The following is a 27,500-nucleotide window of genomic DNA, read 5'->3' on the forward strand; positions in this document are numbered from 1 at the left end:
ACGCACTGTGAGCGCACACACACACACACACACCCCGAGTAAGTTAGGTTATTGAGGATGTTGTTGAACCCACTGCACACACACACACACGTACCTCAGAGCTCCCAGTGGGTGCGCACAAAAGAAGTTATAATAGCAGATGTCCTGATTCCCTGTTACATTAACCACCTGAGAGAGAGAGAGAGAGACAGAAACACAGAGAGAGAGAGAGAGAGAGAGAGAGAGAGAGAGACAGAGATAGATACTTATGATTCAGTCTTTATACTCCAGTAGTCTGAACTGTATCAATATCATAAAGCAACCCGGTCTCACTCAAACACGGTGAAATAACACGGATTGGCATCCATCCATACACTGAAATCCTCCCACAATTTTTACATAAAACGTCCCTAAACGACATAAGGATTCGAAACAATGAGTGCCTTGGACGTCTCACGTTTCTGCTCCTCATCCGTCTCTACCGCAAAATATGAACGCTTTTTGGATCATATATCGTATAAATTAAAACGATCGGGATGTTAGGTCAACTCTGTAAAGTCAACTTCCGGTTCATGGCTTTCAGAGTAAAAGCGATCAGACAACTCCGGCACCCCAGAGCTCCTATTTTGATGCACTTCCGGCACTAAAAGTGTTACCGCCCTATAGTTTTGGGTGAGGTCAGGTGGAAGTCTTGTAAACTCAACAGCCAGTTACCATTCAGTCACAAGCTCTAGGTGTCTTATTAATTAATACATACAGTCTGATAGGTGATTGGTTGTTATTAATCAATAGGTACCGTCTGATAGGTGATTGGTTGTTATTAATCAATAGGTACCGTCTGATAGGTGATGACCAGCTGGACCACAGGAAGGGCGTAGAACACAGCAATGGTGGCGATGTTCCTGAACACACACACACACACACACACACACACACGCACACACACACAAAGACAATGATAACATTAACCCACTAAGACCTGAGGCCGATTCTGCATTAAATGTCTTCTAAATCCTTAAAAAAAAAAAAAAAAGTCACATACTCTCATGGGAGTGATTTCAGTAGGTGTGTTATTTGGTGTTCTATATACATGTCATCATGTCATTATTTGAAGGTCTCAAATGATTCTAACTGGTTAAATAAAGGATTCATTGTATCGATGCTCTGCTCACCAGACGTATAGATCTGGTATTTATAACGGGTTAAATGATGGTTCTATAGATCTGGTATTTATAACCGGTTAACCCATTATGAACGGGAACCCATTTTGGTGTCAGCATCATGTCATGCTTTAGCATGAGTCGTTCTTCGATTTTTTCAAAAATAGCAGACCTACAAGCTCGTAGCGCGCCACTCGGTGGCGCGCTATGAGCTTGTAGATCTGCTATTTTTGAAAAAATCAAAGAACGACTGACATTTTTTAGAATCTGATCTCCACTCAGAATGGGTTAATCAGACCAGTGTGTGTCCAGTGGAAACCTCGTATGAATCTGATCTCAGGTCAGACTGGGTTAAATGATGGTTCTATAGATCTGGTATTCTTCTCACCAGAAGTAGATCTGGTATTTCTTGCTGAGGATCCTCTTGTCTTTGCGGGCCAGGTCGGACACACACAGGAACTTCTGGAACAGAGAAACAGACGCCCATGTTGGACAGCAGTTAGCTTATTAGCTCGGGGACCCCCATTTGAAGAGATATGCCAGGGACCCCCAAATGAGAAGATCTTTTTTTACGGCTTTAGTGATTCTCAACCCATTTGAAAACCGGGCTGTTTTCTGCACCCTCAATGTCGCAACTCTGTCTATACTCTATGGCTCTGGTGCGTACGATGTTGTGTGTGTGTGTGTGTGTGTGTGTGCGTGCGCTTCCTTGGTGCATACGATGTTCTGTGTGTGTGTGTGTGTGTGTGTGTGTGTGTGTGTGTGTGTGTGTGTGTGTGTGTGTGTGCGTGCGCTACTTTGGTGTGTACGATGTTGTGTGTGTGTGTGTGTGTGTGTGCGTGCGCTACCTTGGTGCGTACGATGTTCTGTGTGTGTGTGTGTGTGTGTGTGTGTCTGTGTGTGTGCGTGCGCTACTTTGGTGTGTACGATGTTCTGTGTGTGTGTGTGTGTGTGTGTGTGCGTACGTGTGCTACCTTGGTGCGTACGATGTTCTGTGTCTGTGTGTGTGTGCGTACGTGCGCTACCTTGATGCGTACGATGTTCTGTGTGTGTGTGTGTGTGTGTGTGCGTACGTGCGCTACCTTGGTGCGTACGATGTTCTGTGTGTGTGTGTGTGTGTGCGTACGTGCGCTACCTTGGTGCGTACGATGTTCTGTGTGTGTGTGTGTGTGTGCGTACGTGCGCTACCTTGGTGCGTACGATGTTCTGTGTGTGTGTGTGTGTGTGCGTACGTGCGCTACCTTGGTGCGTACGATGTTCTGTGTGTGTGTGTGTGTGTGTGCGTACGTGCGCTACCTTGGTGCGTACGATGTTCTGTGTGTGTGTGTGTGTGTGTGTGCGTACGTGCGCTACCTTGGTGCGTACGATGTTCTGTGTGTGTGTGTGTGTGTGCGTACGTGCGCTACCTTGGTGCGTACGATGTTCTGTGTGTGTGTGTGTGTGTGTGTGTGTGTACGTGCGCTACCTTGGTGCGTACGATGTTCTGTGTGTGTGTGTGTGTAAGGGTTGAGAATGTTCTTGGTCACAAGAGCGGAAAGTGCTGACCAGATGGAACTCTTTTGCAGAGTAAGGCTAAATCTTTAAAAATGAACAAGTTAAGATGAGCTTAAGTTTTAAGGCTTAGGTTTAGATTCTCATACAGACTCGATTGAAGTTTATAATCCGACAGAGAATAGTTATGGCAAGATGCCTTATATAAGGAGGAGATGACGTCACAACGAGGTAGGCATGACATCAGCCCTGACAGTGTGTGCGCTACCTTGGTGCGTACGATGTTCTGTGTGTGTGTGTGTGTGTGTGTGTGTGTGTGTGTGTGTGTGTGTGTGTGTGCGTGCGCTACCTATGTTGCGTACGATGTTATGTGTGTGTGTGTGTGTGTGCGTGCGCTACCTTGGTGCGTACGATGTTCTGTGTGTGTGTGTGTGTGTGTGTGTGTGTGTGTGTGCTACCTTGGTGCGTACAATGTTCAGTGTGTGTGTGTGCGTGCGCTACCTTAGTGCGTACGATGTTCTGTGTGTGTGTGCGTGCGCTACCTTGGTGCGTACGATGTTCTGTGTGTGTGTGCGCTACCTTGGTGCATACGATGTTCTGTGCGTGTGTGTGTGTGTGTGTGTGTGTGTGTGTGTGTGCGTGCGCTATCTTGGTGCGTACGATGTTCTGTGTGTGTGTGTGTGTGTGCAAGCGCTACCTTGGTGCGTACGATGTTCTGTGTGTGTGTGTGTGTGTGTGTGTGTGTGTGTGTGTGTGCGTGCGCTACCTTGGTGCGTACGATGTTCTTGTCCGAGTCGACATCGGCCAGCGTGTCGTAGTCGTCCTCTTCCACTGAACTCAGAGACTCCTGTCGGCTCCGCCCCACGCTCTCCAACGAGCGCTCTGATTGGACAACAACCATATACGGCATTCAAACTAAAAACCCAAACATTGCTGTGCATTCATTGGACATGCAGAGAGAATCAACGACGTTCCGATTGGAGCCCGTCGGGAGATTAAATGTCTCATTCTGTCCAATAGCATCAAAGAGTTTAAATTATTTGGAACAATTAGGGCATCTGTAGAGCAGAGAACCGAGCTCAACCCATTTTGGGGCGGGAACCCATTTTGGTGTTATAGCATCATGTTATGCTTTAGCTATTGAAAAATAGCAGATCTACAAGCTCACAGCGCGCCACCAAGTGGCGCGCTACGAGCTTGTAGGTCTGCTATTTTTTTTAAATCGAAGAACGAACTGACATAGAGACATAGCTTTTTCAGAAAACTGCCAGGATGTAGAAGACGTTTTTAGAATCTGATCTCAGGTCAGAATGGGTTAACTTGCTCAACACCGTTGGGTCAGCTACATGTAGCTTAACTTGCCCAACACTGGTATTAATTATTCCTTTTAGTTAGTTATCTGCGCCTCAATTCGGAGACAAACGCAGCTAAAAAGCGCGGCCATTACGGGCCTCTGTGGAGCGCATCCTCGTGGATGCGGAGCGTTTCCACCGTTGTTACTGACCGAGCCAAGATGGCGGCCTCCAGTCCGGTAGGTATTAGCATGATCATTTATTCAGTTATTCAGGTTTATTAATCATGAATATACGATTATGGCTCGAAATGTGTTTTAAAAAAAGAAAAGAAAAAAGAAAAAGAAATCATATTCCAGAATGATTAGCATCATCGTGTTGAGTGGTTGATTGGTGTGAGGATAGAACTGATCCTAGACCAGCGGTGAATGATTAGCATGGTGCTGATTGGTTGATTTGGCGTGTGAACAGGCGTGTAACTGATTCAAGGTCAGTGTGGGTGTGTCACCGATGCGGATGGCTAGGTAGTGAAGGGAATTGAGGATTGGCCGTCGTTTGAACGGCTCGTGACCTATTGGACAAGAAGCACAGGGACGGACAGCCAATGAGAAGAAACCCCAACACACAGAGACGTCCAATGAGGAACGACCTTAATGGACATTGGTGTAGTGAGTGAGAGGCTGTGAAGACACAGTGTAGAGGTGTGTTCAGACTTCAGTGTGTGTGTGTGTGTGTGTGTGTGTGTGTGTGTGTGTGTGTGTGTGTGTGTGCGTGTGTGTGTGTGTACTCTGTACCCATATATCCGTAGTTGTTGTCAGTTGACGTAGCGCTGTCGGTCACAGCCTCAGAGCTCAGTATGCTGCCGTTGTCAGCTGGAGAGAGAGAGAGAGAGAGAGAGAGAGAGACACTTAGCGTACGTGTGTTTTAATGCACATAAATTATTTTACATAAACGACTATATTTATCGTCAGACACCATAACTCACCAAAGGATCCATATTCGTAGGGTGAAGCTCCAGTCTTTCCTGCAGACACACGCACACACACACACACACACACACACACACACACACACACACACACACACACACACACACACACACACACACACACACACACACACACACACACACACACACACACACACACACACACACACACACACACACACACACAACCATAACTATCACCATCATTACAGCTCAAAATGCACAACCCAAAACTGATGTCAAGTAGGTTAGCATGCAGGTTAGGCTGACACATTATTATGGTTAACACGGAGCCTCTGCTGACGGCAGAAGGGTGAAATCAGCCCCCCTTCTGACATACATATGGGGAGGGGGAGTCGGTCATCCCAACTCAGTTAGAGGTTCAAAGTAAAAATATGTAGGACGACCGTCGAGACGATTCTGCCCTATGGCCCCGAGACATGGACACTTTCAAAGAAATTAGAGAATCGGCTGGATGGCACTTCTTACACCCGCCTGCTAATGAGAGCGCAAAATCTCTCTTGGAAGAGCCACCCATCGACTTCTCAAATATACGACAACCTTCCCAGTGTTTCTTCACTGGTCCGATCCAGAAGAACACAGTTTGCCGGCCACTGCTACAGAGCTGACAATGAGGTTAAATGTTCCCTTCTTCTCTGGAATCCTGCCTCGAAGCAGACCAGAGGTAGAAAACTGTCGTTCCCTAATGTCATCGCTATAGGGACACGTGCATGAATAGGCAGGAACTGGGGAAGGACCCAGGGGGGGGGGGGGGGGGCTTCTGGTGGAGCTTCTTTCTGTTTACATGAGTTGGGCAACTTGGGCGTTGTCATATTCTAACACAGCCTGAAACCCCATTCTGGCAGACAGCTCGGTAGCATGGCTGGCTAGTTATTAGACTCTGAATCCACAACTCCCGGGTTCGAATACTGCTTGCGCCGCAATTTTTGTGCCAACCGCAAACAAACTTTTTTTGCTGATAAAGTATAAAGTTTTAGACCTTGGCCGACATACATGTCCGGTTAAGACTGAGGTTAGGGTTAGGGTTAGGTTTAGTAATGTCCCACATACAGCACATGCGTTCACCCGTGGCAGTATAGTCACACAGAGTGTGACTATACTGGCTAGGGATGGATCTCGACAAACGATACCCGAAATAAATAAGTGAATTGCCCCGCCCCCATGGAAAGCGTTGATGCAAAGCGTTAGTAGCCTATGTGAGGATTAAAGAGGTGAGCTACAGCAGCGTGTGAAATAGTTGATCACTGTGTGACACGGTGTTAGCTTAGTAGACAAGTTAGTTACATTACATTCTGACCCTTTAAGACCTGGAACACTGTGGCTTTTAACCACTTTAAACATAAAAAATAGCAGATCTATAAGCTCATGGGCGCGCCCTAATAGCTTCTAGATCTGCTATTTTTGAAAAATCGCGAAAACGATTTTTCAGCGAACGTTTTTAACTCATATCTTAGCTTCTGGGGGGGTCCCTGGAGGAACAACATATTTTCAGATGGGGGTCGGCGGCCAAATACAATTTTGGGGTCCTTGACATGAAATTGTTTGAGAACGACTGATATAGAAACATTTAGAAATATTGTGACCGTTTTTCAGAAAACTGTCACGATTTAGAAAACATTTGTAGAATCTGGTCTCAGGTCTCAATGGGTTAAGGAAAGCTGTACCCTTTGCTACCGTGACTGTCTCTTACCACCAAGTAGAGAGGCTGTGTAGCATGAAGGAGAGAGAGAGAGAGAGAGAGAGGGGTAGAGATCAATGACATTATCATTACATTTGACACGATTTAAGAAGAATCTAATTGAACGTTCCATACGTCCTCTGAGAAGAAAAAAAACACAGACATGTCCAAATTAACAGCATTGACTGAAGGATGCATGAGCTCTGTTCGGTGCTCTCACCAGGTTGGCAGAGGGGCTAGAGTAGCGCCCAGGATTACAGCTTAGGCAATATTGGCACAGGGTGGAAAGATGGGTTACAAAAACAATTGTCCAAAATGGGTGCAGTACTTAGTTTAGACAGTTTTTGGTTTAGACTAGTCATTGGTCCTACAACTACAACCTATCTCAAACCCTCACCCTAAACCTAACCTCCCACGGGGCAGCACACCTAAACCTAACCTTAACCCATGTCTAACCAATGACTAGTCTAAACTAAGTATGCACCCCGTCCAAAACAGGCCATACACTTAATAATTGTACACTTTAACATTTTAAAATGTTTCATGAGTAGGCTCTAGGTACAGTATTTACCCGTCTCTGCAGGGGACATGTCGGTAGGATTCACCAGCAGCTCTCTGTGGCTTGTTCTGCAAACAGAGAAAATGTTGCAGAACAAGATAAAATGTTAGCACAAACATTCACTCTGGTCTTACAAAATGCCATCGGAGAACCCAAAAAGCAGTAGTAGCGACCAGGCGGCAAGCATCCATCACTGGATGTGAAGACAGTGTGGAGATATCATTATCCCATTCTGACCTGAGATCAGATTCATACGAGGTTTACGCCGGACACACGCTGGTCTGATGAACCCATTCTGACCTGAGATCAGATTCTAAAAATGGCAGTCGTTCTTCGATTTTTCAAAAAATAGCAGACCTACAAGCTCGTATCGCGCCACTCGGTGGCGCGATATGAGCTTGTAGATCTGCTATTTTTCAATAGATAAAGCATAACATGATGCTGACACCAAAATGTGTGCCCGGTCAGAATGGGTTATTTACACTTTGGCTTCACGTCCAGTGACTGCACTTCTCATTAAGCCGTTCAGAACAGGAACCCCATTGTGGTGTTCTAAGCATTATGTTATACTTTAGCCATTGGAAAACAGCAGATCTACAAGCTCATAGCGCGGCATGAGCTTGTGGATCTGCCATTTTTATTTATTTTTTTAAATCGTGAAAATATCATGGCGCAGATCTTTGAATATATATATTATATATACTTTCAGAGCGAACTATTTTAACTTAAAGCTCTGATTATGGGGGGTCCTGTCCCTGGAACAACATATTTTCAGATGGGGGGGTCGGCAGCCAATTACTTATAGCTTTTGGGGGTCCGCTTCATGTTTTTTCTTTTCCACGGAAATTGCAAATGGCTTAATCTCAGGTATTTTGTTTTCCGCTGTGTTTTTCGGTGAAGCATGTTCCCTCAGAGTTGGACACACAGACACACACACAGAGACAGAGACAGAGACAGAGACAGAGACAGAGACAGAGACAGAGACAGACAGGTCTTACTTTCTCTCCAGACAGGCCATCATGAAGGTGATCAGGTAGAAGGAGAGGAAGATGCCCAGACAGAACAGCATGCCCATCACGTACACCTCCGCTGAAAAGAAACAATAATATCACATTAAAGGAGCATTCAGTGCATTTGGAAAATCCGCAAACAGGCCAACAGCACGCACACCAAGGCCCGCCCCCGCTCGATCATGATTGGCGGAAGGCCCCTCTCTATCCTGATTGGATGAAGGCTGGGCCACCTAGCCAAAAACTAAACCCAAGTATTTTTTTTACCCCAGGGGTTAACTGTGGAACAGGGAGGAACTCCGGCTTATATGGTCAGCCACACTCTATAGTAGGGAGGATTATCACAACAAAACAAAAACTAAAAGTTATATTTGAATTAAGTGAAATCACTGAATATACCGTTACATATTTACAATAAGCATGGCGTGTTTAAACACGCCACTCGGTGGCGCGCTATGAGCTTGTAGATCTGCTATTTTTCAATAGCTGAAGCATAAAACTAACACCAAAAGGGGTTCCACCCAAAGTGGGTTAACTTGTTACGTGACGTACAGCCGATGGCGGGGTACACGATGACGTCCACTTCTTTGGTGCGGTTCCCGGGGTCGATCAGGTCGTCGGGACGGAGCGGGTAGAAGCGCAGCGGACCGCCGCACGCCTCGTCCTCCGTCTTCACGACAACCACCACGTAGAAGGAGTTTAGAGGGAAGTCCTTCCTCTGAGGGAGACAGAGAGAGAGAGAGAGAGAGAGAGAGAGATAGGTGACGCGTTCGGATGACGTCACGGGAAAACCCACCATGTGTCATCAACCACGTATCGTAATGATGCTTAAATGTATCGTTACACCCCAAGTGTGTGTGTGTGTGTGTGTGTGTGTGTTCTCACCTGCACAGTGATGGCACCTTTCTTGGTCATGGTTTGGTACATTCCAATGAAGGCCACGTTGTTGTCAAGATCATACACAGGACACTGAGAGAGAGAGAGAGAGAGAGAGAGAGAGAGAGAGAGAGAGAGAGAGAGAGAGAGAGAGAGATTTAAGGACAAAGGAGAGGAGCATCAAATAAAACAAAGTGACAAGAGCAAAGTGATCAAATGCAATGAAATAAAAGAGAACAAACGGGCTGCTGCCGGTGGAAACGGTTGCTTATTTTGTTTTAAGGTGGGTCTGTGGGGTATTTAAGCAATAAGCCACGAGAGGTCTCAGGTTACCGGGTATTTTACACTGCCTGGGAGCGTAGGCAGACCCGGCGCGAAGCGGAGGGTCTTCTACCTCCCAGCCAGTGTAAAATACCCGGTAAGCTGGGGCCTCGAGTGGCTTATTGCTTTTCTAAAACGGTTACAAACATATAGCAATATTAAAACTATTAAATTCACAAAAGTATCTACGCTTTGTGCCACCAGAGCGAGCGACCCAGAGCCAAAACACTTCCTTGTTTTGCTCCGCAAGTAGCCTATGTGACGGGAGAATAGCGCTTGATGTATTTACGGGGCTGCCTGGAGCCACACATTCACAGTCATATGAGCCGGGCGGTGCTTAGACGCCCGCACGGCATGTGTTTGTAAAGCAATCAAGCGCTCCCCTTCCCCAGTTCAGCTACAAGGCTGCAGTTTGATACAAAGTGATTGAAGGAGTGGGTTATCGGTGAAATTTACACCGGTCACGTGACGGTAACCAGCCAATCAGAATGAAGTATTGGGACTACCCGTTTTAGAAAGTTTGTTTTTAAGGTGGGTCTGTGGGGTACAGTTTGTTTTTAAGGTGGGTCTGTTGGGTACAGTTTGTGAGGCCATGGGTGTGTTTGTACCTGGATGTCCTGGATGGACATGACGGAGCACGGGAAGGCCATCTCAGAGCTGACCTTGACGATCACAGTGTCCACACCCTCTGGAAATGCATACTTAAAATACTGAGAGAGAGAGGAGAGGAGAGAGGATGGGGAGGGGGAGGGGGGACGGGGAGGGAGGAGGAGCGGAGAGGGGAGGAGGGGAGAGGAGAGGGGGGAGGAGAGGAAGGGAGAGGATGGGGAGGGGGGACGGGGAGGGAGGAGGGGGAGGGGGGAGGGAAGAGGGGGGGAGGAGAGGAAGGGAGAGGATGGGGAGGGGGGACGTGGAGGGAGGAGGGGCGGAGAGGGGAGGAGGGGAGAGGATGAGGAGGGAAGAGGGGGGGGAGGAGAGGAGAGGAAGGGAGAGGATGGGGAGGGGAGACAGTCAGAGTAAGGTACTATGTATAAAAACAATGGATTTGCATTTTTATAGCTTTTCTATTCACATAGTGCTTACTCAAAGCGCTTTACAACGGTCCATTCATTCATACATTGGGAGGTGAAGCGGCGAACAGCCGACGCCAGCGTCCTCACTTCACACATCCACGCACCAACGGTGGCGATGTAGGGTTCAGTGTCTTGCCCAAGGACACTTCGACATGTGGACAGGAGGAGCCGGGATCATTGGACGACCTGCTCTACCTCCTGAGCCACAGCCGCCCCACAGGTACTGTATGTTTTTAAATATATTTTTTATCCCACGATTTTGTCATCTAATGTGATCCTGGGCTCTACACACCCTCCACCAACCTAGTCCCCATATATGGGACATGGGGAAAGCAACGGACTTGAGCTCATGCTTCCTTCACGCCTGAGTGTCCAAGTTGCTCCTTTACACCTGACAGGGGGGAGTTTCTTGGACGTAGCGCGTGGAAGGAACACGTTATTCCAACCAGTTCCTTTCCCCTCCATCAGGCGCCCCGGCTGGCCAGGGGGAGGCAGTTTAGTGACCAGGATTACTGAATGTTTTTTGTGAGGGTACCTACCCTAGGGGACACGGGGAGAACATGTGAGGGTACCTACCCTAGGGGACACGGGGAGAACATGCAAACTCCACACAGAAAGGCCCTTTCGCCAACCCCGCCTTCGGGTATGGGCACTGATGACGCGGAGGAGGAAACACACCGCCAGCACCCACAGGTACTGTATTGACCATGTGCAGACCGCGGGCATCTTGCCATTAGAGTTTGGAAGCGCTCGCTTTCAGTAAAGCAACGTCCCGCTGCCTCCTGCATCATGTGCAAATTCAAAACAGGTGGAATGCAGGGCAGTTGAGTGATATCCAACGAGCACTTCCAAACTGCAACACTTAGAAAAACAATCACCTACCAGGACAGAAAGTTTCTTAGAATCGTCTCGTACAAGCACTGTGGTCCAAACATAAAACAAACTGTCTCTGCGATATTGTCGCGGAGGTGGCTCTGTAAGTATGCTACACGGAAGTAGCACAGGCTCAAAGCCGTTTATAAATCTTATCTATAGCTCTCTGCTTGTAAACTTAATATATATCTTAGTATATATCAGGTGTGGGCAACTTTGACCATGGAGAGGGCCACTATATTTCCACTCTCACTCCAGAGGGGCCACATTGCATATTACTGTCGTGGCAATATATATATATATATATATATATATATATATATATATATATATATATATATATAAATATATATCTTTTTCTATTTTTGAATTGGAATCCTGAAAAGTAACCTTTTTTTTAATTTAATTTGAATTGCATTTAGTTATAGTTATGTTAACTTTATGAAGTAATTATAAATATTTGGACAAAAGACAATAACATTTTAACACTAGTAATTAGCTGAAATCAGTATTCTGATATTAACCTGTGGGCCGCATTAAGTGATAGTGGGGGCCGCATGTGGCCCCCGGGCCGCCCGTTGACCATGTATGGTATATATATATCAATAGAGACGTCACCGAGAGGAAACACTGAAGCAAGATGACCGCTGGTGAACGACGCCGGAGACCATCTAGCCTTGGGCGGGGCTACTTGGCGGACAGTGCGGCATGTGAGTGCGGTGACCCTGAGCAGACCGCCAACCATAATTATCATCTTCACCTGCCCCTTATACACCCTCGGAGGCCGGCCTCTTTGTGACCACTGTGTGATTTGCAATAAACACTCCACAGGCGTGACCTTTAGACCACCTTGTGGAAGCGAAGTAAATAGTTGGCTATCTCCTAAACACACTTTAAGATAACACCCACACACACACACACACACACACACACACACACACACACACATACCTGTGGCTGGGAGGGCGAGGCTGTGAAGCTGAACTTGGTGCCTGTCCTGCATTAGGATAAACGTTGAACATTAATGGAACATACAAATGATCACAGAGACATCCATGTTTGCCTTTAAAGGGCCACTTCAACCCCTTTGCAACCAGAGCTTATTTTAACCGATTCACGCCATAGGGGTCCCAATCGACGCGGACATAGGACGTCCTCAGATGTCCTAGCGCATCCTCAATGATACCGGGCGAGATAAGAATATTCTGAATTTTTTATTTGTCAGTTCGCCTTTCGGCTACCGTATGCCCCGCTCTGCACTCAGTTCAAATAATCATATTTGAACTGAGGACCCCCCCCAAAAATAATCAAATTTGAACTGGGGACCGCGAAAACAATCATATTTGAACTGTGGAACCCCTAAAAAAGAATCTCCTGAAATAATCAAATTTGCACTGGGGACCGCTAAAATAATCATATTTGAACTGGGGAGGGGAACCCCAAAAAGATAATCATATTTGAACTGGGGACCCCTGAAATAATCATTGAACTGAATGAATTGAACTGGGGACCGCGAAAACAATCATATTTGAACTGTGGAACCCCTAAAAAAGAATCTCCTGAAATAATCAAATTTGCACTGGGGACCGCTAAAATAATCATATTTGAACTGGGGAGGGGAACCCCAAAAAGATAATCATATTTGAACTGGGGACCCCTGAAATAATCAAATTTGAATTGGGGACCGCTAGAATTATCATATTTGAACTGGGGACCCCTAAAATAATCATATTTGAACTGGGGAGGGGAACCCCAAAAAGATAATCATATTTGAACTGGGGACCCCTGAAATAATCAAATTTGAATTGGGGACCGCTAAAATTATCATATTTGAACTGGGGACCCCTAAAATAATCATATTTGAACTGGGGAGGGGAACCCCAAAAAATAATCATATTTGAACTGGGGATCCCTGAAATAATCAAATTTGAATTGGGGACCGCTAAAATTATCAGATTTGAACTGGGGACCCCTAAAATAATCATATTTGAACTGGGGACCCCCTAAATAATCAAATTAGAACTGGGCGTGCTCCTCACCGCAGCGTAAACAGGTCCACTCGGCTCACTCTCAGCGTGTAGGACGTCCCCAGCATGGACAGTGTGGACACATCGATGTAGAAGAACTGCGTTTCGGACAGAGCGTGGGACGGGGGCTGGCACAGGGTGCGAGCCACGTGGGCGTACGGGTACTTCCTCTGGTAGCTGGAGAGAGAGAGAGAGAGAGACATTTAACCCATTCTGACCAGAGATCAGATTCTAAAAATGTCTTCTACATCCTGACAGTTTTCTGAAAAAGCTATGTTTCCATGTCAGTCGTTCTTCGATTTTTCAAAAATAGCAGACCTACAAGCTCGTAGCGCGCCACTCGGTGGCGCGCTACGAGCTTGTACAGTAGATCTGCTACAAGCCTGCTACAAGCCAAAGATCCACAGATAGATGGATAGCAGTGTTGCCAACTCTTGTGAGAGAAATAAGCCAAATCTCCCCTGGAAAAAGCGGACTTGGCAACAAAGCGGACTTGGCAACCCTGACCGATAGTCACTGTATGCACCTGACCGGAGACTGGACAAAGTCCAGCACCATGGAGAATGATAGATAGATATACAGTAGATAGACCGACAGATGTTGTTACACAAGCACAGTGTGGGAGATAGCGCAGGTGACTGATAAACTGCTGCTCAACTTCAAACCCATTAGCGGTGTTGTCCAACACACTCCATTGCCTGGTTGTTGATGTGTGTCGTAGAATTAACCTGGCCCTGCCTCACCTTATAAGACCTGGTATAAGTCAGAGAAATAACCTTATTATGTTCAGTATGGTACGCACGCACGCACGCACGCACGCACTCGATAAGGTTATCATTGATCAATTAATGAATGAATCGACAATTTAATTGACATCCCTACTGGGGACCCCCCAAAGTAATTACATTTGAACTGGGGACCCCCCCCCCCCAAAGAAATATTAACCCATTCTGACCGGGCACCCATTTTGGTGTCAGCATCATGTTATGCTTTAGCTATTTAAAAATAGCAGATCTACAAGCTCATATCGCGCCACCGAGTGGCGCGATACGAGCTTGTAGGTCTGCTATTTTTGAAAAATCGAAGAGCGACTGACATTTTTTAGAATCTGATCTCAGGTCAGAATGGGTTCATCAGACCAATGTGTGTCCGGCGGAAACCTCGTATGAATCTGATCTCAGGTCAGAATGGGTTAATAAATAACTGGGGACCAAGTTGAAATTGTAGGAGTTGAGGCAGTACATTTAGTTTGACTCGAATTGAATAGCAGACCTGACTGAGACAGCACGCACACACACACACACAACACCCAAGCATTAACATATTGAAATGATATCCTCCTCCGACTACCGACTCACCGAGCTGACAAGCCAGTATGCAAACCAGAATGACTCGTCTCTCCTAATCCAGGGCGCTCTCTGTGTTTATGAACGGATCGATATACTGGCGCTTCATTTCTGCTCCTCGTCCGTCTCTCCCGCGAAATATGAACGCTTTTTGGATCATCATATATCGTATGAATTAAAACGATCGCAATGTAAGCTAGCAGTGTAAAGTAAACTTTTTTGTGTAGATTGTTTCCGGTTCGTGGGTTTCAGAGTAAAAGCGCCCAGACAACTCTGGCACCCCAGAGCTCCTATTTTGAAGAACTTCCGGCACCGATTGTGTTAATGACCAAATGAATAGAAAAAAAAACACAAATAAAAGGTACGGCATGACATCCCAGGTCCTGTGGCTCCCCGGCTATAAGAGATGTACTCACAGTCCTCGGAGGATGAGAGGCACCTGGAAGGACAGGACGGCCTGCTTCTGTCTCACCACGAACAGGATGGGACTCTCCAGGACCTGAGAGAGGACGTCCACATATACACGCACCCCTTCTGTCTGTGAAACACAACATAAAATATATATAAATATAACAGGACACACGCACCCCTTCTGTCTGTGAAACACAACATAAAATATATATAAATATAACAGGACACATCCCTTCTGTCTGTCAATCACAACCGAACAGAATGGACACACTCAGCTCTTCTGTCAAAGTCAAAGTCGTACGATTAGTCACACACGTTACCACAGTGAAATTTGTTCTCCACATTTGACCCACCTCTTGGAGCGGTGAGCCGCAGCGTGAGCCGCCGCGCTCGGGAATCATTAGTTGATTTGACCCCCAATCCAACCCATTGATGTGTGCGAGTGCCAAGCAGGGAGGCATTGGGTCCCGTTCTTACAGTCTTTGGTATGACCCGGGCCGGGGATCGAACCCCCGACCTCCCAGTTTCACACTCTAACCACAAATCCACTGTCTGGTCTGTGGGACAAACAGAGAGATGGATAAATATAACACTCACTTTATTCCTAGAGACGGTGTGGTTGAAGGCGTAGATAGTCTGGTTGTCGCTGGTCACCGTGGCGTTGTAGAGCACGTCGAACTCCGCCTCCAACTGCACCACCGTCTTGGTGCCGATGGCGCCGCAGCCGACCACACACGCCCACAGCAGCAGGCCCGCCAAGACCCCCCCGCCGCCGCCAAAGGTTCGAGACCCCCGCCGCCCCGCCACCCCGGGTGGTCCCGAGATGGTGGTGGTGGCGGCGACGGTGGGATTCTTGTGTCGAGACTTCCAGCAGCACAGCCTCCTCGAACCCATGATGTCTCCACAACCACTCGGGTCTGTGAAAGAGAGAATATGGATCCTTTATAAGACAGTGGTTCCCAAAGTGGTTCCCAGGGCCAGGGGTCCTTGAGGGAGTACAGAGTTACAGTACTGAGTTACAGACCATGGGTCTGTAACTCAGACAGTGTACCTAACGGATCCATTTGGTTCCATTTGTACACTCTAAGAGGTAAATTAACATTGCTTTTACAATATAAATTGGGGTCTCAGAGATAGAAATGCCATTAAAATGGGGGTCCGTAGACTATTAGTGCTCAAAGTGCTTTACAATGGTTCATTTATTCATACATTGGGAGGAGAAGCGGCGGACAGTCGACGCCAGCGTCCTCACATCCCACATTCAGACACCAATGGTGGCGAGCTCACACCAACAAACTCATTGGAGGCAATGTAGGGTTCAGTGTCTTGCCCAAGGACACTTCGACATGTGGACAGGTGGAGCCGGGATTCGAACCGCCGACCCAGGGATCATTGGACGACCTGCTCTACCTCCTGAGCCACATATGATGTTATTGTCTCCACCAGGCCGAAGGCATGTGGGGAGAGTATGTTTTGCACTCCGTCCGTCCGTGTGTCCGTCCGTGTGTGTGTGTGTGTGTGTGTGTGTGTGTGTGTGTGTGTGTCCGTCCGTCCGTGAGGAGCTAATCTCGGCCACCGTTAACCCTGGTCGATGCCAAATTTTGCACACACACTCCCTGGATGCCAACGATGAACCTCTGCCCCAAACTTTCCACAACGGCCTGTTATAGCGCCACCAGGAGGCCAATTTGTGCTAAACAAGTTTTTGCACAGTACACCTACAGATTTTGTCCAAACATCACGCAAATTGGTACACAGTCTCTCTACAGCCATTCAACCAAACCGGTCTTTCACATTTCTCAGACTCCATCCTGATTGGCTAAGATTGGCTTCCAAAGTTCACAGGAGTGCTCAGTTTCAAACAAAATGCTGCAAATCATGAACACATCGCGGGATTTCCGTGAAATTGTGCACCCACATTCCCACTAGGCCGAGGACGAAATGCCACATGAACAATTTCAACTCAGCCTCAAGGTGGCGCTATAACTGGCCGAAAACTGTTTTTACCTCTAACTGCACGGATCTGTGGATAACTTTGTATGCCAACTCCCTAGAGGCCAAGGAAAAACCTTTGCCTGGAATTTTTCACATCTGCTCTTTATAGCGCCACCAGGAGGCCGACATATGTAAAACACATTTTCTATTATTACTCCTTCAGATTTTATCCAAATTTCACGCAAATCGGTACACATGATCTCCATAGTCATGTGATCAAGACAGGTTTGTTTGATTTCTCATATTCCATCCTGATTGGCTAAGATTGGCTTCCAAAGCTCACACGATTCGTCCATTTCGAAAAAAGCCCACAAATCACAAACACAGTGTGCAATTTCCATTACATTATACACGCACATTTTCACTAGGCCGAGGACGACATGCCACAATTTATTCCTCAAAATCAGCCTCACGGTGGCGCTATAACAGGCCAATTCCTGTTTTTAGCTATAACTGCATCGATCTGTATACAACTTATGTATGCACACATGGAAAAACATTGTACCTGCATCCCTCCAATACGAACCTCCAGCCCAAATCTTCCTCAACAGCCTGTTATAGCGCCACCATGAGGCCACAACCTGACCTGCCCTGGTGGAGACCTGTGCCGATTGGCACTTTGTCTAGTTTTAATTGTCTTTACTTTCTTTTTCTTTGCATAGTTGTGTCTATCAGTCTATCTTCAATGTGCGGTCGCCTTCTCGCCTTTAAGGTGTCGTATATCTGTCTATCTTCAATGTGTTCAATGAATTAAGTGTCGTGCCAATGCGAACTATTAATATAGTACTCAATCATTCAAAACAGATTATCGATTCTGACATTGTTATTATCTACGAAAATCTATTCAAAATACATCTATGATAGTCTTGATCCGAGGCTAGCAGAGAGACCCGCCCTAGCCTACTGCCATGACAATATCTACCATTTAAAGCAGTGGTTCTCAACCAGTGGTCCGGGGACCACCGGTGGGCCTTGAGAGGGGTTCCAGGTGGAGACATTTAAAGGGTGTATTATAACAAATTAATAATGGACCTTGAATATATAGAGCCATTTTAAAGGGTTTTTTGATTGATTGAAAATGTTATTTCGCAGTATGTAGAATGGGAATGGGAGTACATTTCAAACGAAAGCACAATATAAGGTCAATACAAAAACTCTTACTTTGAGGACGAAACTATGAAAATCACTAAGACTTGTTGTGTAGAACAGGGTCCTCCATTTTCCAATTAATCAGAGGGTGTTTTGATTTAAGTATTTATCAACAGTTTGCAGAATTACAGTACATTTCAAGCACAACTCAATACAAAAACTGTCAACTGTGAGTGGACGACCCAATAAAGCATTACACTTGTTTACAAGAGGGTCCACCTTGTTCAATTCATCATAACATTTAGAGACGTACAAATATACATTCCGTCTCCTATACAGCCAAAACCAGGAAATCATCATAGAGGGGGTATTATAATAACAAGTAAATAGATAATGAATCACTTACCACGGGCTGTGTGTGTTTACTGTTCCATTCACACCGATAATAGCAGCTGCTTGGCTGTGACTGAGACTCTCTGAGACGTGCCAGGAATGAATAAAGTTACAACACTAGTATGTGTCAATAGTCTGTGAAGACACATTCAAAGAGAAATAGGTCCAGTATGCCTCGCCAGAGAGAGAGAGACAGTAAGACATACAACTGTAAGTCACTGTGACCGTCACGCCATCAGAAAATATGAGTTATTAGTATTATTATTATCTGGAACGAATGTTATTCCCATCAACGCTTCTTCTTCCTCCTTTCACTTCTTGTTGTTGTGCTACTGGCCCAGCAGGCTAGCTGTTATGTTAGCCACTATAGGCAGCTAAAGCTGAACAACAACAGCAGTATCATTAAGGAAAGAGAAACCCGACGATAATTAATATCGTCTATAGTCCAGCAGAGAACCGAACCGAACTTAACCCGAGCCGAACCGAACCGCATCGGCTGACACCGTACGTCCGATGCTTCGGTGATGAGTTGACTTGTCACTCACTACTGTGTGTAGTTGACTGTGTGTGTAATGCATTTAATCAGTGTTGCCAGGTTGTGTGAGAGAAATAAGCATCCAGGTCTATGAAAAGAAGCGACTATAGCAGTGGGTTTTACATTTCAACCCTTTTCACATGATCAAGGTCCATTATTTACAGTATGAGCCACTCTCAGACCCAAGCAAATGTTATCGTTGGATAAGATTTTGTCCTAACATTTCTTCCAAATTCTCTTGTAAATCAACAAAACAAATATTGTGGAAAATAAAGTGACAAGAAATGTGGAATATTATTTTGAAACATTTTAATGACACAAATCTGGTATGGGGGGGGGGGGGGTCCCCTCAGCCCTGGCACAAAATAGCTCTGGTCTGGTCCAAATTTGCCATTTGGGCTATGGACCAGAGCTAGGCACAACATTTTCTTTTTTTACTTTAGATGTATAGGGTCCCTTGGACAATGTGTTCACTGGTTCATGACATTTAGGAAACAAGCCCAAATCAGCGACCATACTTTAGAAACAAGCCCAAAAAACCCCACAAAGCAGCTTTACAGGTAAAAACAAGCCCAAAGTAGCTTATAATAAGCGGACATGGCAACCCTGCTCTGTCTGTCTGTCTTCTCTCTAGCGCCCCCTCCAGGCTCACACCAAACAGTAAACAAACTCAGCGCCATGACGTCATACGCTCACGCAATCGTCGACCTGTCTTAAAGGGAAACTTCACCGTTTTTGCAAAGAATATACACGTTAATGACGTTTAGAAGATTTAGAACACTTTCATGGGGGTCTATATATGTGTGTAATATGTGGTTTTAGATATTTTAGATTGTTAGCAGTGAGCCCAGTGTCTCTGATGTCATGGACACTGGGCTCACTTAGCCTACTTCCTGGACTAAAAACGGGCAAGCACCGGGGCGAGTAGTCCAGTATTCGTCTCAGTAAGACAGCCCTCCCCCTGTCCAGAAGGAGGAGCAGTGCACCGAAGCATTATGGGAATTGTTGTCCAGGAAGGTCATTAACATATATTCTTTAAAAGGGTGAAGTGTCCCTTTAACCTCACTCCCATATACCATACCGGTATTTAAAAAATGTCTGGCATATAGCCATATCCAGTGGTTTGGTTTTCAACCCTTTTCATATTGAGGTCCATTGTTTGTTCATCAGTTGAGTCACGGACCACCATTTGATGACATTTAGATTCTCAGAACCAAAACAAAAGAATATTTTATTGTCAGTGAATAATAGTTTGTCCACAATTCCATGGCTTTTTGGGAAAATCCTATAGTGTTAAAGGACCACTTCACCACAGGATGGCTGTGGGCAGTTCAGAAACACGTCCACCAGTGGCATCATCGTTTATAGGCAGATGTTTTTTTTAATATATATATATTTATTATTTAGATTTGTATTATTGCGAGAACGATATGGCTTCCATTATCGCATTGCAACTTTTCAGGAATAGAAAGCCTGCCATTTCAATTAGCTTGGATTCCCCATCAGGGGTCATCACCATGTATGCTGGCTTGTGGTGGACATTTTTGATCAACATTCCATCTTTCCCACGTATATATAAAAGGAGTGGACAATAATATTACCAGAAACACATGAATAGATAGCCCTGAATGTTATGACCATATCAGGTCTGTAACTCTGAGAGTGTTCGAATGGAACCAAATGGACCCTTAAGGGTCTATTTGGTTCCATTCGAACACTCTCAGAGTTAAGGGGGTCTTTGCAATAAAACATTTGAGAACCACTACTGAAATGACTACTAGTGGACTTTTCTGAAAAAAACCTGGAAACTTGACAATCAGTATTAAAGTGGGTGTTACAATAAAATCACACCTGTGTGAACTGAGTGGTGTAATCCCCCCCCCCCCCCCCCCCCCCTGCCACTGCCACTGCACTGCCATAGGTGTACGGACACGGACATTGCTGGTTGTAGGAGTGGTTGCACCACTCAAAAATAAGAACATTCATTGCAATGGTGTGTAAAACGAAATCAAAAAAGTCTTTGCCACGACACGGATACCACGGATGTTGGTGACCACTGTTCCCCATCAATGATGTCATTGATGCTGGGGCTAAGAAGTCAACCAGATTCAGTATTTTTTTTATTCTGACCATGCATTATTGCATTTCAATGGGAATGGAGCGGTTTGCCCACAAAAACCACTCCAGTCCATTCCCACTGCACTGGCAGAATCCTCCCTCGTAGGTACAGTAGAATAAAAGTGAGGTGTGATCGTGCCCTTAGGAAATTATACTGTTATGAGCCTCAATGTCGCTTATGTATTACATTTTGAGTATATGAGACAATGAATGCTTTTCAAACTTTTTAACAACACAAATATTCTCTTTATGGAAGACATTTTCAGATGCGGGCCCGCATTTATGGGTAATGGGACGGTGACATGAAAATATAATAATACGCTTTTCAAAAACAGGTTTATAATGTTCATCACAGACAAAAAACAGACAAAGCAATTCGATTGAAACATAAAAGGGACATTAATAGATAATTAAGAATAAAATAAATAAAATAAAAACATCCATCCATTGCTTCTACTTGAAAGCCTTGAAAATTGTAACAAAAAAAAAGGGACACTGAGGTAGCATGTCTAATTTCCAATGGAAGTTGATTCCACAATAAACGAAACCGTTGCAGCGAATGCCCTCTATTGCATTCTGTTATGAGCGGCATCTATCGTAAATCGTGCACTGAAAAGACCATTGGATGTAAGATACCGTCTTTGGCAACGCAAGACGCGCGTTCTTGGCGGTCCAGATGTGGAATCAGGCTTGACCCGCTCACACGCGGCAGAGCAGGAACCCGGGGAAGGTGAAGGCGTGTTCACATGCTATACAGAGCAGGAACCCAGTGAAGGTGGTGTTGGGTTCACATGCTATAGAGCAGGAACCCAGTGAAGGTGGGGTGTGTTCACATGCTACAGAGCAGGAACCCAGTGAAGGTGAAGGTGTGTTCACATGCTATGCAGAGCAGGAACCCAGTGAAGGTGAAGGTGTGTTCACATGCTATACAGAGCAGGAACCCAGTGAAGGTGGGGTGTGTTCACATGCTATACAGAGCAGGAACCCAGTGAAGGTGGGGTGTGTTCACATGCCACAGAGCAGGAACCCAGTGAAGGTGAAGGTGTGTTCACATGCTACAGAGCAGGAACCCAGTGAAGGTGGGGTGTGTTCACATGCTACAGAGCAGGAACCCAGTGAAGGTGGGGTGTGTTCACATGCTACAGAGCAGGAACCCAGTGAAGGTGGTGTTGTGTTCACATGCTATAGAGCAGGAACCCAGTGAAGGTGGTGTTGTGTTCACATGCCACAGAGCAGGAACCCAGTGAAGGTGAAGATGTGTTCACATGCTACAGAGCAGGAACCCAGTGAAGGTGGTGGTGTGTTCACATGCTATACAGAGCAGGAACCCAGTGAAGGTGTGTGTTCACATGCTATACAGAGCAGGAACCCAGTGAAGGTGGGGTGTGTTCACATGCTATAGAGCAGGAACCCAGTGAAGGTGGGGTGTGTTCACATGCTACAGAGCAGGAACCCAGTAAAGGTGAAGGTGTGTTCACATGCTACAGAGCAGGAACCCAGTAAAGGTGAAGGTGTGTTCACATGCTACAGAGCAGGAACCCAGTAAAGGTGAAGGTGTGTTCACATGCTACAGAGCAGGAACCCAGTAAAGGTGAAGGTGTGTTCACATGCTATACAGAGCAGGAACCCAGTAAAGGTGAAGGTGTGTTCACATGCTACAGAGCAGGAACCCAGTGAAGGTGGTGGTTTGTTGTGTTCACATGCTATAGAGCAGGAACCCGGTGAAGGTGGTGTGCCTGTCGCTGTTGTCCCAGACCCCGCTGTGTTCGGGCAGGCTCATGTAGACCGTGTCGCCCGGCTGCAGCTCCAGCGCCAGCGCGTTGGACATGAACACGTTGGCGCGCTCCATGTCCACGCTGTTCCACAGCACGCGGGCGCCGTTGTGGTACAGTCGGACCGCCACGCGTTCCCCGTCGCGCACGTCGAAGGCGGTGAACGTGAAGTAGTACAGGCCTCTGGCCGGAGCCGTGAACACGCCTGCGAGGAAAAACACATGAGAAGGAGGACGTCAAAAACCAAACGCACATCAGTGTACCGTTTCCCCATAATACATACAGTCAGTACAGCCCTCTGATCCAAATAAGAACATTGGAATGGTGTGTAAAACGGCCACGGACATGACCAAGTCTTTGCCAGTCTTTTGTCCATACATTGTATGGACATGTTGGTGGTGACCCCTGACCCCCATGGGTATTTTTACTTTGAATATTAATTTTTAAAAGGCGGAATATTTTTCTGGGGGTCCCCTGGAAAAAAATATTTTGAGATGGCAGTCGACGGCCAAATACATGATCCTTGAAAAAGCTTGAGAACCACTGATATAGAAGCATGTATTATTGTTTTATTGTTTTACTTAAGTGAAAGTGTCAATACTGCAATATAGAAATGCTGCCGTTGCAAGTAAAAGTCCGGAATTCAAAATGTAGGCCTATTTGACTGAAAGTACAAAAGTATTGGCGTCGAAATGTACAAAAAGTACAAAAAGTTAAATGACTCGTTATGCAGAATGTCTCATTTCAAGTTATCAAATGTATAACAGTCTTTTGAAAATGGCAGATCTGCAAGCTCACACACACATTGTGAGCTTGTAGATGTATAGGGCCTGAGGGTACCGTTTGTTTTGTAATAGTAATCAAATTCCACAAATTAACTAGTAAAGTTTTCACATGCCGGTAAATGTAGTCGAATAAAAGTAAATGTATTGTGTAGTAGTATAATAAAAACGGTTGAAATAATAATAATAATAATAATAATAATAATAATAATAATAATGGTCCATACATTGGGAGGTGAAGCGGCGAATATTCAACGCCAGCGTCCTCACTTTCACACACCAATGGTGGCAAGCTCACACCGACCGCCTCATTGGAGGCAATTTAGGGTTCAGTGTCTTGCCCAAGGACACTTCGACATGTGTACAGGAGGAGCCGGGATTCGAATCGCCCGACCCAGGGATCATTGGATGTCTACTTTTTCCGCTGGTCAGTACCTGTGTCTGGGTCGTAGGCCTGGCCGGCATTGGTCAGAATGTCTTTGAACAGCAGAGTGGTCTCGGTGTCGAACGGTCCCACTGGTCCCTGGTCCGTCAGTCCAGCTGAGAATGCCACCTTTCTCTCTGTGAACGACTCGTCATGAATCACAATATCAAACTCTGTACAACAAAACATGCAGTTATAGCAGCTCCATGTCAACAACAAGAAGAACGTTTCACTTTGAAGTAATCGCGTTCGTCATGTTTGAAGTTTAGATTTACTGGCCTGTTCTACAAACAATGCTCGGATCAAGGTTATAATATATGTTTTATTTTATTAGCCTAAAAAAACACTTATGCAATCTATTCAATCCTGCACCCATGGCGAAAAATAAATAAAACTAAAATAAAACTAAACACTAATACTAATACAAAGTAAAAAAAGAGTAGAAGAAAATCTGCTCTATAAAAACGAATATAAAGTAACCTATTAGGGGAAAAGAATATTCAAAACAAACAAAAAGTAAAGTGAAATGAAAGATTCTAAACTATTATAACCTTGGTTTACTGGACAATGTTTGTTTAGATTGAATGTTTAAGAGTTCACCTGCAGTCGCTGTCTTCAGGGCCGACACGTCATCCTGTAAGGCTGTGAAACACAAACTTTTATGTTCATTTAAATTATATTTCTATATAGTAAACATAAGTAGAGCAAAGTCGGCAGAATAAGCGGTTGGCAGACGTTACAGGGGCGGAAGCCATTGGGGTAAAGTAACTACAGTAGCCTACATTTTCTTACTGTAGGCCTACTTAAGTACAATTTTGAGGTTTTCATTTACTGGAGTATGTTCAGTGTCAATACTTTAGTTTATATATACTTATATACTTATTTGACAACTTTAATACTATACCAGTTACTCTGTAGATTTGGATTATTATTACAACTTAAACCACTTCAACCCTATACATTTCGGCCACTTGAAAATAGCTGATCTATTATTGCTAGTATTAATGCTATTTTTATAGATTATAGCCTAGATGTTTATATATTAAACATTTGAAAACTATAATCAGTACTTTCTGCTTTTGGTAAAAAGCCTTTAAGTACATCTTAATACCAATACTGTACAGTTTACTTTTATTCTAGTAAATCTTTCTTTCTACATTGCATTATTGATACTTTTACGTTTAAGTAACAAATGTGAGCACCAGTCTTAGAGTAGATAGATAGATAGATAGATAGATAGATAGATAGATAGATAGATAGATAGATAGATAGATAGATAGATAGATAGATAGATAGATAGATAGATAGCTTTATTGTCATTCAGCAGATACATAAAATGCATAAGAGAACGAAATGTCGTTTCACTGGCTTTTAGTATGCTAGTTAAAAGAAAAAAATACTATTAAAATCTAAAATCCACTTAAAAACAAATAAATTAAAAAGCACCATTTGGAGACAAGATATTGCACAACAGGAGTCCTTATAGCAGCATATAGGGGGAAAGGTTAGGGGATATTGCACGTGTTCAAAAGTCTGATGGCTTGGGGGAAAAAGCTCTTGGAGAATCTTGCTGTTTTACTCCCAATGCTTCGATATATATATACTCTAAGGTACCAGTACTTTATCCACCACTTCCGCAACCCACACAGCTGTGCTGGCATGCTGCTCATTCCACAAATACAAATGATGCTCCATTTAACAGAGAAACAAGCAGGCTCTCCAACAGTAGTAAACATATTGTTGCCAAGAAACATTGTTTTATGTCTATTGATTAATAAGAAGTTTGTGTGAGATTAATTAATTCACCTGAGTTCTTCGTCTTCAGGGCAGAGACGTCTTTCTGTAAAGCTGTAAACACACGAATTGAAACGTTTGTTGTAGCTGAAATAATCTTTTCATAGCAAATATACACGGAGTGAGGCCAATGTCCATAGACATTTATAGACAGGGTGCTGAATGAAGGAAATTACGTTACTGTTGGTCAAAGAAGGAGAAGATAGATAGATAGATAGATAGATAGATAGATAGATAGATAGATAGATAGATAGATAGATAGATCGATGACGTGTCGGCCCTCGATCGATCGATCGATCGATCTACGATAGATAGATCGATAGATCGATAGATAGATAGATAGATAGATATAATGCATTCCCCCATCCTCATCCCCCCCCCCCCCCCCCCTACCATACCCTACCCTACCCTAGAACCGGCCCTGATTTATTTTAATTTTTATTATTATTATTATTATATTATTTTTTAAACATAATTATTCTCAGCAGAAACCATCTATTAAAGGTTATGTTACCTGTATTCCATGTCTCCAGCGCTTCGATCCTGAGGTGGGACTTGTTCAGCTCAAACTTCAGCTCAAACAGCTGCGTCCACAGGTCCGAAATGTCGCCGCCTGCCTGGATGTGGGTGACCGTTGCACCCTGGACCACCTCCGGCCCAGACAGGCACAACAGCACCGCCAGGTGGAGCAGCAGAGTAACAGCAGCCGTCATGCTAGAAGCTCACAGTGCTCTAGCTGTGTTGTACTAGTTGTATAGCAGACAGACGGGAGTGTTCAGCCTTATATAGCCTATAGCTCAGCACCAGGGGTCATAGGTCACCAGCATGCAGGTTCGCAAACAGTGGGTCGGGTCGCATTTGTGGATCGCGGACACATTTGTATGGGTCCCTTTATTAATTTATTTTTGAGGGGCATTAGCCCCTCCTATATCCAGCCAGCTAGAGTGTATATATTTTTGTCCCAACACAATCATTAAATGCCATTGACAATACATTGAGAATTTTACGTCACTGTGTCTGAGCAAATCGGCTATTTTGACCGCAAAGGTTTTTGTATTTCATCATGAAGATGTATGATAAGAGGCAGTGCCCCTCACTTCACACGGGTGTGATTTTTGTTTCCTATATTTTGTTTTTAATTATTATCATAAAAACAAAGTAGCCGATCTACAAGCTCACGAGGCATGCACAAAGTGACACGTTGTGAGCTTGTACATTCAAAATTCTATTTTGGGTCACAGGCTAAAAGGTTTGGGAACCACTGGTGTAAAGTGACTGTAAGTAAATGTACTTACAGTAAATAATTATACTTTACTTAAGTACACTTTTGAGGTATTGTTTTACTTTGCATTTCCAATTTTCAATAGGCCTACTTTTACTTCTACTTCTCAGTGGCAAATATTGTACTTTTACTTCAGTACAATTATTGGAGAAGTTCACAGATTGTAGCAATTCCCCCCCCCCCCCCCCCCCCCTTTAAACTGCGGACCACC

General features: G+C 44.9%; 1 protein-coding gene across 2 annotated transcripts in view; it reads right to left on the reverse strand.

The window, feature by feature from the left end:
- Positions 1 to 27,500, reverse strand: part of sidt2 (SID1 transmembrane family, member 2) — a 94,898-nt gene that overhangs the window by 12,391 nt on the left and 55,007 nt on the right. For both annotated transcript variants that reach the window (XR_014569769.1, XM_083773711.1), the window contains exons 2-18: positions 18,596 to 19,122; positions 15,703 to 16,022; positions 15,111 to 15,232; positions 13,361 to 13,525; positions 12,273 to 12,318; positions 9,984 to 10,085; positions 9,064 to 9,147; positions 8,731 to 8,896; positions 8,167 to 8,257; positions 7,181 to 7,236; positions 6,622 to 6,636; positions 4,908 to 4,946; positions 4,717 to 4,794; positions 3,397 to 3,512; positions 1,528 to 1,601; positions 815 to 881; positions 95 to 168 (exon numbers count right to left, since the gene is read on the reverse strand). Coding sequence is in view for 1 of the 2 variants with exons in the window: in XM_083773711.1 (XP_083629837.1) it covers positions 95 to 168; positions 815 to 881; positions 1,528 to 1,601; positions 3,397 to 3,512; positions 4,717 to 4,794; positions 4,908 to 4,946; positions 6,622 to 6,636; positions 7,181 to 7,236; positions 8,167 to 8,257; positions 8,731 to 8,896; positions 9,064 to 9,147; positions 9,984 to 10,085; positions 12,273 to 12,318; positions 13,361 to 13,525; positions 15,111 to 15,232; positions 15,703 to 15,999 (1,592 nt within the window). In the remaining variant the exon portion in view is untranslated. The remainder of the gene's footprint in view (positions 1 to 94; positions 169 to 814; positions 882 to 1,527; positions 1,602 to 3,396; positions 3,513 to 4,716; positions 4,795 to 4,907; positions 4,947 to 6,621; positions 6,637 to 7,180; positions 7,237 to 8,166; positions 8,258 to 8,730; positions 8,897 to 9,063; positions 9,148 to 9,983; positions 10,086 to 12,272; positions 12,319 to 13,360; positions 13,526 to 15,110; positions 15,233 to 15,702; positions 16,023 to 18,595; positions 19,123 to 27,500) is intronic.

The sequence above is a fragment of the Protomyctophum parallelum genome, assembly GCF_964188405.1.
Source record: "Protomyctophum parallelum genome assembly, chromosome: 9".
Taxonomy (NCBI): domain Eukaryota; kingdom Metazoa; phylum Chordata; class Actinopteri; order Myctophiformes; family Myctophidae; genus Protomyctophum; species Protomyctophum parallelum.